General features: G+C 41.4%; 1 protein-coding gene across 2 annotated transcripts in view; it reads right to left on the bottom strand.

Annotated features, from left to right (window-relative positions):
- NLK (nemo like kinase) overlaps positions 1-15672 on the bottom strand; it is a 94515-nt gene that overhangs the window by 18646 nt on the left and 60197 nt on the right. For both annotated transcript variants that reach the window (XM_053366253.1, XM_053366252.1), the window contains exons 4-6: positions 6091-6197; positions 4768-4853; positions 3255-3464 (exon numbers count right to left, since the gene is read on the bottom strand). In XM_053366253.1, coding sequence (XP_053222228.1) covers positions 3255-3464; positions 4768-4853; positions 6091-6197 — 403 coding nt within the window. The remainder of the gene's footprint in view (positions 1-3254; positions 3465-4767; positions 4854-6090; positions 6198-15672) is intronic.

Genomic DNA, 15672 nt, shown 5'->3' with positions numbered 1-15672 from the left:
AGAACTTCCAAGGACTCCATTGCTTGGAAGTTAGAAGAATCTGAAACTCTCCGAAAACAGTAGGGCTGACATGTCCATAGTCCCACAGGGTTCTACTCAGTTCTACTCAGACAAGACCATTTGAAATAAATAGACCTAAGTTAGTCATTTCCATTAATTTCAATGGGTCTCTCTGAGGGGAACAAGCATGTGATACAACCCACGGTGACACAAACCCCAAAAGAACAAAATAAAAAAATTCCTTCCAGTAGCACCTTAGAGACCAACTAAGTTTGTTATTGGTATGAGCTTTCGTGTGCATGCACACTTCTTCAAAAAGCTCATACCAATAACAAACTTAGTCGGTCTCTAAGGTGCTACTGGAAGGAATTTTTTTATTTTGTTTTGACTATGGCAGACCAACATGGCTACCTACCTGTACCCAAAAGAACAGAAAGAGAAAAGCTGTATAGTGAAAGTGCCAGATGCGCCTCTGTGGGGAGGAAACTACAAACATAGGAGCTACCAAAAAAAATCCCCACCACCCAAACATCTGAGGACAGCAAAACCACCAGGAGGGGCCCCTCTGCTGATCTTAACACTTGAGAGCATCTGTAGGGAAGGAGGCGGTCTTTCAGGTATTTGGGGCCTAAGTTGCTCACCATTTTGTAGATACTAAACCAATGCAAAGAGTGGTAATTTTGCAAAGGTTCTGCAGAATGTGATTGTATTTGGCAGTTCTCCTTTATTGCCATTGCCCCAACAATGTATTGCACTGATTTCGGTTTTTGGCAAATGATGAAGATGCATCTCTTCACCCTGGCCTTTGACCTGTGTTTACAGGACTCACCCTATTCCTGTGACTGCAATTTGTTTTAACTGATTATAATTCTGAATTTTAAATGGCTGCAAACTGCCCTGGGACTTGTTGGTGAAGGATAAAAATAATAATGAAAATAATAATGGGCATAGCAACCTACCTCACAAAGTGTTCCTGTGAAGGTAACAGACTTCAAAACGTTTTGCACATTAAGCGTGCTACATCTGAGCTTGATTGGTTAACAGCGATGATGAGTGCAAGTAAAGTCAGGATGCAGCTTGAAAAACTGATTTAGGTCAGGTTTGTGTAGCCCAGTCCTAATACTTTGACTGGCAACAGCTCAGGAACAGGTCTTTCCCAGTCTTGCTACTCAATGTCCTTCAACTGGGGATGATGAGGATTGAGTCTGGACCTCTTGCATACAGAGTGTGCATCCTACCACTGAGCTATGGCAGCAAACTTTCTACCACAGTGTTACGGACACATGCCCGAATATACCACTGGCAGAATGCAAATGGTAGCAACCAAGTCACCATTTGGGGGGTAGGTTTAGCTTCTCAGACTGTGTAGTGGGATTCAGTGCTGGATCTACAAGTTTTGATATAGAGGGCAAAGGCCTGCTTGCTGCCCTCCAATCCTGCAGGTGGATTGATGGGGCAGGGAATGAAGTCTTTCACTCCTTCATGTCACATGCAATTTTCTTTCACTCAACTGCTGAGGCAGGACAAACTGGACTCTATTATCTGAAGAACTGCACTTCCTTATCCCGTGCGGGTTGTCTGAAGCTATGGGTATACTTTGTAGATATTGTAGACTTCACATGAATGAAATCCAGTTATACACCTTGTGAGTCAAACGTTTTGGCTCCCGAATGCCGCAAACCTGGAAGTGAGTGTTCCGGTTTGTGAACGTACTTTGGAACCTGAACATCGGATGCAGCTTCTGCGGCTTCCAATTGGAAGCTTCCAGAGCAGATTCCGTTCGACTTCCGAGGTACCACTGTATTGCTAAACCTCAAACTCCATTTAGCCACAGCATGGTCTTCTTCACGCGAATCTGGCAGAAACAATTTCTTGATAACACTGTGTTTACTTTGTTACATACGATCGGCAGCAAATTGTCGCAAAATCCCTTCAACTCTGGAGATTACACAGTGGAAACTAGCATCCTTAATATAGTAACCACTGGAAGACTCTGACACTGTCAGCATATTAACCAAGCATTTTTATATTCTATGAAAAACTTCAGAATAGCATTTCACTTTTTCTCAACCAACTTTTTTTATTTTTTAAAAGCACTTCTAGTTTGCAAATTATCAGCCACCCACACCTGTCCTCGCAACTCCTGGACAAGATGGGCGGCCTTGGGCAAGCTTCTCTCTCAACCTCCGTTCCCCATCTGTCATATAGGAAGGATGACAATCTACCTCAGAAGGTTGCTGTGAGCATGAATCAGATCAGCAAGCTGCAAACTTGTTATCTGCAGGCAGGAGCTAAAGGACCCAGGAAAAATAAGAACCAAGGCTGTCGGCTCAGTGTTCTACATGGGCAGAAGAACCATTGCACAAACGTTCAGTAACCACTGTTTATTTAAAACATTTATATTCTGCCTTTCCACCAGTTTAGGTCCCTCTGATAATTAAACAGAATTCCTTACTATAATAAAAATGCAAAGCCAAAGGGGCAGCCACCATTAAAACTATGTATACATTTAAAAAAACATCCTATCACAATTAAATGCTGCCAAGCACTTAACCCAAAAAAGACATTTTTAGTTAGGAACATGGGAAGTTCCCTTTTATGTACAGAGTTAGACCAACACTCCATATAGCTCAGTACTGTTTACACTGCTTGGCAGTGGCTCTTCAGGACTTCAGGCAGGGGTCTCCCCCCAGTGTTAGCTGGAGATGCTCATTGGGGATTGAACCTGGGACATTCTGAAAGCAAAGAATGCCATCTGCTGCTGAACAATGGTCCCTGGCACAGAAAAGAGGAAGAAACCTGAGAAATATACATGGGGAGGAAATTTTTCAAGTCTTGGTGTGACCACACAAAAAGACCATCACTGGAAGCCACCAATCTCACCTCTGAAGGTGGAGAAACTTGGAGTAGGGCAAGCTCACATGGGAGGAGGTGATACCTTCAGATCTGCTAGTTTGAGATTTTGAACTGTGAAGTTTAAAACTAGTACCTGAACTGCATCAGGAAGCCATCCATTGTAAAGTCCAGAGAGAAAGATGGGACACTCTCCCTTATTTTGGACAGGCTAAGCTGCTTCAAAGCATTACTTAAGACACTACAACTTCATTTATCCAACTGTCCACCCACCCCAATGGAGATTTCAGGATGTTAAGAATGACCAGAATTTGACATGCACTGAATTCCATCCAGTAGGAGAGTCAGAGAGCCGGGCATCACTTGCTAATCGACAGGGTTAGACTGAAATGCCTTCATACCTGCTGAATGGGACTTTGCGCTTGAAACAATATTCTCCGTCCTAGCAATTCTGCAAATATACAGCCTACGGACCAGATGTCGATAGCATTACTGTAGTGACGGCTGCCCATCAGGATTTCCGGAGCTCGATAATACTGAGTGACAACTTCCTGAGTCATGTGACGAGATTCATCTAATTCTTCCACCCTGGCCAAGCCAAAATCACAGATCTGAAAAAAAGAAAGAAAGAAAGAAAGAAAGAAAGAGGTGAATACTTGGTATATTTATACAGATTTAAGAATGGTGGCTGATATGTGATATCTGAATCTGCCTTCCTCCAAATAGTCCACATAAAACCTGGTTTGGGCCACACACATATGAAAACCAGGCATATGTACCTATGGGATGCACATTTGTTTAGCTAAATTTTTAACAGTTCAGGATTACCAGGATCTGAAATATTTCAGCAAATGCCTGAAACTTCAGCTAGTGGCAAGTTTTCAAATTTCACAGTTGCGTTCATGCTAAATCTAGCTCTCCCAATATAGGGATGAAATGTTCACTAACTGTTAAGTCTTCTTTGTGTTCAGACTTCTCAGGTTTCTTGTGTTTTTGAGATTTTTGTGTGTGCAATTAAGAGTTTGTCCTACACCAAAGTATTAGCTATGTTTATGTTTCTATATACAATCCCCTTCCCCACCAACTTCTACAAAGTAAACTAGACTGTTTGGGAGCAGGATTCTATCCTAGCCTTTACTTTGACAAGAGTTTTCCCTGCATATGATTTTTAAATTTTTGTATGGAGGAGCATTCAGTCGTGGAAGCTCCCATCTGCAGAATAAATTGCTACAACCAAGACACAGGTACCTATTTTGCCCCATAAGAATGAGGAGGAGGAAACCCATAAGTGAGACCTTTGTGCACATAATGGATCTTAGAATCAGAAGAGTGTGCAGATCAAGTCAAAGCATTGTATGATTGATAAATATCGGGATCAATTTAGCTTTTATGCTGGATCAGATGGAAGGACCAGGCTCCAGCTGGATTCCTGGGCTGCATTCCTACACCCACTCACTTAGGAGAAACAGGATGAGTAGACGTACACAAGACTGTGCTGTTAATCGGCAGAGAAATGCTCCTGGCTTCTGAGCAGGTGGGGAGAAATTATAGTCTTCAAGCCAAGTCAAAGCAAGGCATTGCTATTCCCCAATATTGTACAAATGTGAGAGTGGATGACAAAAACTCTTGTGTTCAATGCCATATTCATAATGGTAACAATGTTACCATTGAAAGGAAACACACTTTTCAAATGAAGAGGCACCTACTTGAAGAGAATCAACTCATACTTATCACTAGGGCTTTTTCCTAGGAAGTTCAGGGTTCCTGGGTTTTGCTTTAAGCATATCAGAGCTACAGACAACAAGCGGATTATAGAAGTGACCCTCTATTTCTATTTTTGAAAGAAACAGCAAAACCTTTTTGGACCTGGGCATGGCATGTGCAGTATTTTTTATATAGGTGTGAAAAAACCACCTTAAGAACACAGTTGCTGTTCACAAGTAGGTTCCCTGGTTTAATGTCTCGATGCAAAATACCAGCCGAATGTAGGTATTTCAGACCTGCAAACAAAAATAAAAAAGAGAAGCTGTAAAAAAAAAAGGCAAACTATGCATAGAGTAAAAGGAAATAACAGATCCTAGAAAGACATGCAAGGTGTGTGAGTGACTGCGTGATATAAGGCATGAGCTACATCTACATACAAAGTATGACATCATATTTACAATGTTTTGTCATAAGGTGTTGAGCAGTTACATTCTTCAGACTTCCATTAGGATGCAAAACTAACCCAGCCAGGCAACAGATATCTGTTGCAAAGCTCTCAATGCAGAATTACAGTTCTCAGTAATAGTAGCATTTGATAAGGAATTTCCAGCTTACTAGCACACTCTATATCTCCAAGTTAACATATGTTTGGAAGGCTCTCTTTTGGCCAGCAGACTATTTGGAGGAGAATGTTAAGTTATCAAAGAAAGTTAACGCAAAGTTTTGTTTCTTGGGGGGGAAATCTACTCATTACTTTTTTTTAATGAAGGCCTAAAATTTGTACATACAAAGTTAGGAGTTTAAGATATATATCAAGGTGCTACCATTAAGACTGACCATGGCCAAAAGGTCCCTTACTAGACTAACTCCAGCTGGTTAAATATTTTGGAAGCTTTGGGAGATATGCAAGTCGAAATCAAAACCATATATTTTCTAAGTATGCCCAGGCGTGGTGGTTTTCATCAGAGTATGCATAGCTGAAGATTAAGCAGGTTTAGTTTTATTTTTCCTCCAAAGACTGGGTTTGTTCAACTTAATAAATTCTTCCAAGCTGAACTGAACTTCAAATTAAAAGATATGGAGTTGTATTCAACTAAGTTCTGAGAGTACACCCACTGACGATAATAAACCTAAGTTAGGCATGACCATTCATTTCAATAGGTCTAACTCTGAGCAGCACTAACTTCAGATATAACCCATTATTTTCACCAAGTTTAAAATGCTGGGACATTTTAATTTTGGGAGGATAATTCATAGGGAATGAATTAACATATTAAAAATGGAGCAGGACCAATCCATAAAGTATACCACCTTTGTTAAAGGCTTACAAATCTCCCGACTTTCCCCACATCACCCTTTGCCACATTTTAACCAATACACCATCCTTGCCCCCCCCCCACTTTATGGATGGTCCCACAGCTGGATTCCACTGTCAGAGGTAATGGAGAAGGTGAGTTTACAAGTTGCAATGGGGATAAGGTGGGATAAGGACCCAACACATTCATTCTGCATTAAAAACCAAAAACATGTTACCTCTTAAAATCTGGTAAAGAAAAACCTTTACATGATCCGAGCTGAGTGGCTGAGGAGAGACAATAATCTTATGGAGGTCGCTCTGCATCAATTCTGTAACAACATATCTTCAATTGCACTCATTAAGGAAAGTACAAACAAATGATTTCAGCTCCTCAACTTGGTGCAAGAGATGTCTGAAAAGCTGTCTCTTCTCGTTCTCTTTAACACATGATACAGAGAGTTAGCAAAGGCCAGAACAGCAGCTAGTGGCACTTTATTCTACAGTAATTGTTATTTTGATTTACTTACTTAACTCCCCAGGTGTGCGAAAAACCACAACTTGACTTTAGGGAAAGTTAGTCTTACTATACCAGGCATGGCCAAACTTGGCCCTCCAGATGTTTTGGCACTACAACTCCCATCATCCCTAGCTAACAGGACCAGTGCTCAGGGACAGTGGGAATTGTAGTCCCAAAACATCTGGAGGGCCAAGTTTGGCCATGCCTGTACTATACAGACTCAAATGATCCCCAAGAGTTGACAAACCAAATTGCTTCCTTGTTTTGAAACCATAAACACATTTTTGCCTCATGTACACAAGGACCATAAAGAAAAATCTCTGAAAGATGCAATCTTTAAAAAAAAACCACACACACATTGCTTTCAAATTGCTCACATTCAGAAATGTTATTCCAATGAACAATAAAAATGTAGCCCATTTTTCAAGTAAAGTAACTTCAATGTAGAGCTCATTTCTTTACACTTCTGCTGTTTTCAGAACCATCAGCAGTGGAACCTGTGCAATTCTTTTTGCCGATAAACCAACCCTTTTCGTGTGTGTGAAGAGGCACCCTGAAACTAGGCAAACAATACAATCTGGGTGCACATCTTTAAAGTTCCAGTTTTGTTTCTTTCAAATTGGCAGGCTCACATAGAGAAAGCAAGATAAAAGGAACCATTTAATAGACTGGCACAGTTGCAGAAAACGCAACTGCTTGTTGGCGATATACGGCAGTAGTTCAGCATGACAAAAATCAGCACCCCCTTCCTGCTGACATTTAAAGGTGGAGATGCAAATGAGCATCGGAAGCACCACAGACTTTTACAGAGGGATGGCAAAAAACCAAATGTACTAAATCGAAATTGTTATCAGGGAGCCCGCCTGCTTCTCTCATGCATCATCAGGGTGGGAACACAGCTGAAAAAAGCACCTGACAACAGCCGATAGCTGCTGCCTGTTTGCCTGAGTCATACCTGCTTAAGCGGTCTGATTTTCCCCACTGTCAGCAATAAAGTGCTTAGATGTAACTACAAAAAAGAGCAAGATGGTATCCCAGTTTCAACTCCCATACCAATGTAATTGTCAGGTGAATTCTCTGATCCACAAGTTTGGCTGTTGACAAGAGCCTGGGAGGACACACAGCCTGTAGCAAAACCAGTGCTTCAGGATTTTCAGGAAACAGGTTATGCCTGCAGTGACAGAACTAGAAGAGTTCTGGGGAGGGAAGCAAGATGGAAGAAATCTCTTCTGGGTTTAAAAGGTCTTAACTTTTGTGGCTTAAAACGATGTGGCTTAGAACCCAAATACCTGCTCGACTATCAATCTGCCAGCCCGCTGAGATCACCATCTTCCTCCAGGGTTCCCCACCATCTGAAATGTTACAGGTGATGACCAGAGAGAGCCTTATCAGCAGTGTCTCCTCATCTTTAGAATGCCCTCCCCAATAAGCACCTTGGCTACCAATCATTTCTGAATGCCAGGCAAAAAACGTTTGTTTTCCCAGGCTTTTAAGAACAGTTTGTGTTAGCATATATATAAAATCAAAGTTTTTATTTGAATGGATTGTTGCTATTTTAGTTGGCTGCATCTGTATGCTTTTTCTTATTTTCTATTTTTAATCATTGTACTTTTATCGTCTCTTACTACTTTTCTGTAGCTGCCCTGGGACCATGCATTCAGGATGATTCAGGATATCTATCTATAGATATATAGATATGCAACATAAAAAAGAAGCACTTCTTTTGTCATTGTACTGCACACTTCAGAAAAAGCAGAGCGAACCTCCACAAATGAAATTTAGGGTACATGACAGTCACATAGGGTTTTCTAGATGAAGAAGCCCGGCATGTTACCTGACATACCACACCCACGCTATTTCATGCAACCCTTGAAGTGAGCCAAGTTGTCTATGCTTGTTTTAGGAGTTTTGTGTAAAGCGTCGCTTCTTTACATGTAGTCCAATTAGTGCCCGAATGACAGATCCCACTACATGTTGGCTTTTATATTTTCAAAGGGAGAGCAGTGACTGCATCCACATATACCACCCACGTGGCTTTTGCTGCAAACGGAAATCCCGTTTTGCCTGCAGCACTGTCCCATCAAATTAAGCTTGCAAAGCTGCTTCCCCAGTTCCCAACTCACAAACCATAGGACTATGATTCGTTTCATCATGCCCAGGAAAGTAGGTTTTCTATCTCCCTCTTTTTTGTTCCTTGCTCACTACTCTGGACATATTCAATGGCCGTAATAAAAATATTACTCGGCTGTTACTTCTGCCAATGATGGCTGCTAGTTTTGATTACTGCATGCTATCTGTAGAATGGGAAGCAGCATGCCCCTGCACACCAATTGCTGGGAAACCACTGTAGGAGAGAGCTACTGCCTTCTTTCTTTCCTGCTTGTGGGTTTCTCATAACTTGGCGACTGTGGGGAACAGGAGCCTTTGGTCTGATCTAGCAGGGCTCTTCTTATGTTCTTAACCATCTTCGCAAAGCCTGGTCTTATGGAGAAATTTGAGAAGGGCTTACAGAATCTGCTCAGGAAACATGATCCTATTGTAAAATCCCCAACCATATTAGCATCCATTGCATTTTTCCTCTTTTCCATACAGATTTTCCCCACCCAGCCCCGTCCCCCCTGTCTGCCAATACACGCACTATTCTAGAAAACCAGTTACAATACTCTGTGCTTTATTATGGTATGACATCCTTGTTTGGTTCTCCCACCTAAATCCTCCTCAACCTCAATCCCGAGCATTAATGTCTCCCAGATGTCTCAACTAGTTGCCATGCCAACTAAAGCAGCTTAAATTAAACGAGGGCCTGGAATGGCACCTGCACAGCTCCAGGTCTGCTGTGCATTAAAACAAAAACAACCCCTCCAAAAAACAGCTTTTGATAAGGGCTCAGAGGTGCTATTAGCTTCAACAATAACTATCTCATAATTGTCTCTGGATAATTTAACAAGGGCCTCTAAGCAAGAGCAAAAGCAGGCCTCGCTTGATTTTCCGGTTTCACAAGTACAGCAACCTCTTAAGCAGCTGGTGTCTGGATAGGTCAATGTCATTTGCCTTCTCCAGTGCTTATAATTGTTAGTAAGGCTTTGGGGGGGGGCTCCATAAAGCTAAAGTAAGGGCATTTAATGGAAGCAAGTTTCAGTGCATGTCTGTCTTTCTAAATTTAATGTTGAGCCATAAATATCATGGCCAGAGGACTTGCGAGGTTGCTCTAGTTTTTATACCCCCAAACAGAACAGCACTCCTGGATGGAAAATGCTGCTGACAGTAATAATTAGTGAAGGAGCTGCATAAAATTAGAAGTACGAAACACACCAATTTGCTTCAAAACAATTATCAAAGGCACAAAGCAGAGGACAGGAGAAGGGCCTTAATTTGTGCTGACTGAGAGACTTGTTGAAGCTAACAGACTATGCCATGCTGACAAGCAACCCTAATGCACAAGCCTGACACATCACAACAGTATTGTTTGCAGTCCCCTTCCCTGAGATCCGCAAAGCTCAAAGAAATTCTTCCCTAAGCATGTTCCCTTTTTGCAAAATGTGGTGTTTTATCACAGGGGTGTACACACAAGCACACTGCCTGCACCAGATTCATAGCAGTGTCAGACTAGCCTTTAGAAATCCTAAATCAGCTCTCCTGCCATATCCAACTGTTGCCTGCAGCCTTCTGACATACTTGTGGCAGATTCCGCCTAAGGAAAACTGCTCCATCTTTCTTTGGATGGGGCAATTCTCATTCCAGCAGCCAACTACCCAGAAAGACCCAATGCACCCTGCAAAAGAGTGGACTATGCAAAACCCTGAAGAATATTACTTGCCTTACAGAGTGCAATGGCACCAACTTCATGCGTCTCAAATTTCAGCTGTGAGTAGAAAATACATCTCTACCATGTTCTTAAAAGTCTAATTTTATGGATCATAAATTTCGTATATATGTGAAATATAACAGAAAAAGTTCACGAGGAAAACTTCCCCCCCCTAATATAGTCATCATGTATCAGACTGCAGAACACGAAGACGAACAGTTCCTGTCAGTTCTCTTTAGTACAACAGTAAAAATCAGCATTGTGTGGCTCTTGGGACTGATTCTCATGTTGCATTTGTTTTCAGCTTGGTATAGGGAAGTGTTTCTATTTGGTAACGTAGAAGCAATCTAGCCAGCACATTTGTTTTGTCACATTTTTGACACTGCTCAAGAAGATCCACATGTACAAAAATTACACATGGGATCTGACTCCTGTTCACCCACTTCAGCTTGTATAGCAGTTCAGCCCACTAACTTTCCCCCATGCTCCCGATTTACGTCTTCAAAGATTAGAAATTACAGGAAAGCCACCCGAAACAACTTGCATTAATACGAAGAGCTTCGGTGCAGATCTGACTCCTGTGCTTAGTAAGTAGAAGGCTCAGGGGTTGATTGTGGTTTAGCCTGATGATATCGTTGCTGCCGGGCTACTGAGCCATACATACTTCTGATAAAATGTGCACTTTGTGTAAAGCCCAGCACTCACGCAGTTCAGGCAATTTTTAACCACTCTCAAATGGCATGGCCACAGGAAGAGCCATACCACTTCAGTACCCTGCACCAAGTAACTCTGCAGTTAGACATCCTGTGCTTCTAGATGTGAAACATCACGTAGCTGGGATAACACATAGGCCTGAAGCAATATCCAATGCTCAAGACACTGTGAGTGAAAACCACCACCGGCAGAACGATTGTATCACCCTAGGTCTCTTCATACAAAATTTTTCAAGGAGGCAACCATTAATCAGGGTAGAGCAATTTCAATAATTAAGAAAGAGGGTAGATAAATTAAGCTTCCAACTTTCTAATCCATGTACAACCGCACATACCAACTGAGCACTATAAAAATTAAAATGGACTTTTAAAATGGAATGTGGCTGCACTACCTGGGGCATAATCTAAAAATTCTAATCAAGTAGCCCATGTGCCTTTTACACTACAGTATTTATACCTGCTTGTGGGATTGTGAGATTAAGGATTTCTGTTTGGCTGTCTCTATGTTTGTTAATGGACTCTCTATGACACTTTGCAACTGTAGTTCTCTGTATACTCATGCAAGGGGACTGAGCAAGCTCATTTACTTGAAGACTAAGGTCCCTAAAACTTTCCAGGAGCGAAGGCCAATAGATGCAAGTTAGTACAGTGTTTCTACATGACATAGATAGTATCTGGCTGAAAGTCTAAATTGTCATGATACAATTATAAATAGTATTTTATATTATTGTGTTTAACGACAAGAATTGCATATTTCTGTTCCTGATTGATTCTTTTACAAAGAAAAACTGGTTTGACAGAAGATCATGGCTTCAGTTTGTATATGCTTTTATTAAATCCAAATATCTGAAGATCAAAGTAATGTTTTGTAAAGAATAAATAAATTTATTTTTTAAAAGATCATTGATTTTTACCGACTCAGTAGAACACAATCCCTTTATTATTTGTGTGCGTGCGTGAGCACACACACACACACATTAATACGCTAGCATCTTTTCTCAACAATAATAATAGTATCAGCCCATCCATCTTGCAAGAGGATGGTTTTTTAGTATCTCTCTCTATGGAAATAAAAGCCTTGTCAGGAAAGGCTATTTTATGATAGCACCATAGAGCCCTCAATATAGCTTCCTCTTTCCACACAGATGGACAGAAAAAGGAATAAAATAAAGGGATTCACTTTATCACAAGAGCTCAGTTCCCCTTTGGGCCTTTGATAAATGCACTGGGACCATCAATAGGTAACGTTGGGAGCTCTTGGCTTCCATCAGGCACAAGCAGAAGTACTCATTGCTAAAAAACAAAAACAAAAAACCACCACATACATCTTCAGGTAGTCCTAATCATGTAAACAAGCGACAACAGTGACAAGCTGAAAGCGCCACGCTTTCTAAATGGGTAGCAGGCCACCCTGACAGTTGGCTACAAGTTTAAGCGTATCACAGAACCAGTGTGTACATCAAAAGCTCAAATATTAGGGAGCAGGGATCTGTAGCCAGCTGGAATCCTGCCCAGAAGCTCTTTGTATTGCTTGGCTATGCCTATGGTAATGGGGAATGTGCCATCAATGCCAGCTCAGAGATGGATTAACTGGAGGTGGGGGCAGGAGAAGAGATGAAAAAATCCAAAAATAGCTTCTCCAACCGTGCAGGACAAATTGCTAGAACCAATGTATTACGATTAGGGTTAACACCATAGGGGATAGAATGTGAATGAGTGAAATATAACCGGAATTGTGCTGCCAAACAGATTCTCTTGCAAATAAATAATAATAATAAATCACATACACAACCCAAAAACAATTCCCCCCATTTCAAAAGTAAAGACAAACAATGAGCAATACGCAGCTCAGATTTTTAAAAGCTGGATGTAGAGCCCTGTTGTGAAGCTTGACCAAGTGATTAATGAACACGTCAGTGGTGAACACCCCTTGTACTTGTGCAAGCACACAGGCCGACTAAAATCTTCTGCCAACAGCCAGATCACGCAAGCCACAGCTTTGCCCATTTCTCTTTCAAATGCTTGCTGTATTATGGGATGGCATTAAGCTGAACATCTCAAAGTTCTAGCCATTAAGTTTTAAACCTTGCATTTCATAATGCCTGACCTAAAGCTTCTCTTCTTGTGCCACACTTCTCAATCTCTCCCTCCAGTTCAAATAATTTTATCTCGGACTCTCATCTTTAAGCTGTTCCCTATGCCATCTATCATTATGTGCTTAGAAGAGCAGCCCCTCCTGCTGTTTGCCACATGTAATGATCCTCAGCCCACCAAGAAGAGCAGTAAAATGCAACTAGATACCCTCCTGTTATCTAGCAATAAACTTGATGTTTTCTGACTATGTCTAATCTGGACTGGTAGTGGGACTTCAGCACCTCAAGTAGAGCTCCTTTAGCTGGAGATGTTGAGCACAAAACCAGGGACCATTTGCATCCAAATCATGTGCTAAACCAATGAGCCATGCCCCACCATCTTAGTTTTCTTTCCACCACCATTTGTCACCCACCAATCCACCCTCATCCTCACTTGTCAACCCACATCCATTTTACTTCCAATATAAATTAAACCCTCTGGCCTGGCCCTTTAACACCTGTATAGCCCCAAGCAGAACACTGCAAACCTGTGTGCATGGAAGGAGACTAGAAGCAAGCCACCTTGCAAGTTTCATTACTGAGGGTTGCACAGAAATGTGAAGAATTGTTAACACAGAAGTGGCTAAGGTTAGACAACAGTCCACAGAAACGAATGGCCTAGTTTATATTTCGACGTTGATTTGCAAGTGTCTTCATTCCACTATCAAGTTTTTAGGGTTGTTGTTTTCTAAGTTTACTCAGGCTCTGTGACAATTAGAAATGCCTCTCTCTGAATCAAAGTGTTCCTGCTAGAACTAATTACTATCAAACATGCTAAGCAATGACAGCCCTTTGAAGAAGTAGCTGTAAGTCACCTTACAAAGACCTCAGACTCAAACACCTCATTGTTGTTAGGGAAACCAAGTCTTAGACAAAGGGTGAAACTGCAACTGATAACATCCAAAAAACAACATGATGGTACAAGAATCCATTTGGGATCAATACCACCACATTTTTTTTTCAAAAGCACTTACATATTTAAAGCTTATTGAAAATTGTTAGTATTAGAAAACAAAACAACTTAAACGATTAAAAAATCCATTAACTGAAGCTGCATTACAAGGAAAGGCAGGCACACATATTTAGTATGTTACAGGGTAGGGGAAGGGTGCAGTTTCTTCTGTCTCTCCATTACAATTTCTTTTAGTGGAATGGAAAGAACGATGAACAACTGAAGCAAAGAAACTGATATATAGATCAACACCAGCTGTTACAACAGGGGTGGGGAACATGTGGCTCTCCAGAGGTTATTGAACTACAACACCTATCATCCCTAGCCACTGCCAATGCTGCCTGGAGCCGATGGAAGTTGGAGTCCCAACAGTATCTAGAGGCCTGCAGGTTCATTGGCACTGTGTTACAAGAAGCACAAACCAGCAGTTGCCCTACCACCTCTTGTTTCCATTGAACTATATGAAAGAAGGGAAACTTGGGAGGAGGGCAAGGGGAAAAGGCAATGCTTCAGAGACACATTCAGCTGGCATATCTGCCCTCAGCATCTTTCCTGCTGGAGTTCACCTTGACAAAAAGCAGGGGCGCGAAAGAACAAAAGACAGAAGGACAAAGCACTCAACTCATACCCTTGCAGGTGCCTCACAGAATATTTGCAGCTCTCTACAATTGCCTCATTTCAAGTTTTATCACGTGGGAGATGCTAAAAAGGGACAAGCCTGCCAATATTTTATTGTATCATATTCATGCCAGAGCTTCAAAACCTAGAAGAGACACACTCACTAAGAAGAGATTGTGTATAGATTGACTTGCCTACAGTACATATGTTCATTTGTTTGTTTATTTTTGTCCTGCTATGATCTCTGGGCAAACAGTTCTAATTTTTGTATTTTTAGCAACAGAGCAAACGGTATGCATCATAATACCAACACGTATAAATAACATGATCACTAAGGAGAAGGAATTATGAAGACTTACAGTACGCACAATGGAGGGATGAAAGAAGTACGGGGGGAACCTCAAAGATCAGTGTTGGAAACTGTGCTTTTTAACTTGTGCATATATATGAATTAAGAGTAGAGAGTGAGAAGTGAGGTACCCAAGTTCACTGATGACACCAATTTGTTTGGAGTGTTAAGAAAGTCCCAGGGTATAGCCTGAAGGCACCTGAGGCCACCAACTTGCTGAAACTAAGGAGGTGACCACCTGGGAACAACACATACACTGCCTTTGGTTCCATGGTGAAAGGAAGGTGGGATATAAACAAAAATAAAAAGGGACTGTGAGGAGTTCTAAAAGGGTATCTCCTAACTGGATGACTGGGCTGTAGTAAAATGGCAAATGTGATTCAGTGTAAGCAAGTGTAAAATGATGCACAGTGGGGCCAAAAAAATCCCTTACTTCCCATATGTGCATAAGGGGTCTGAACTGGCAGTGACTGACCAAGGAAGGAGATCTTAGGATTTGTGGTGGATAACTCAATGCATATGTTAACTCTGTGTTTGGCGGCTGTGAAAAAAGCTAATTCCATGTTGAGGATTGTTAAGAATGGATTGAAACTGCCAATGTCATAATGCTGTTATACAAAACTATGGTGTGACTGCATTTTGAATACTGTGTTCATTTCTGGAATACAGTGTTCAGTTCTGGTCGCCGCAGCTGAAAAAGGAAATTGTAGAGTTGGAAAGGAACAACCAAAA

The sequence above is a fragment of the Podarcis raffonei genome, chromosome 15 (assembly GCF_027172205.1).
Source record: "Podarcis raffonei isolate rPodRaf1 chromosome 15, rPodRaf1.pri, whole genome shotgun sequence".
NCBI classification, from domain to species: domain Eukaryota; kingdom Metazoa; phylum Chordata; class Lepidosauria; order Squamata; family Lacertidae; genus Podarcis; species Podarcis raffonei.
This window is presented reverse-complemented; position numbering and strand designations above follow the sequence as displayed.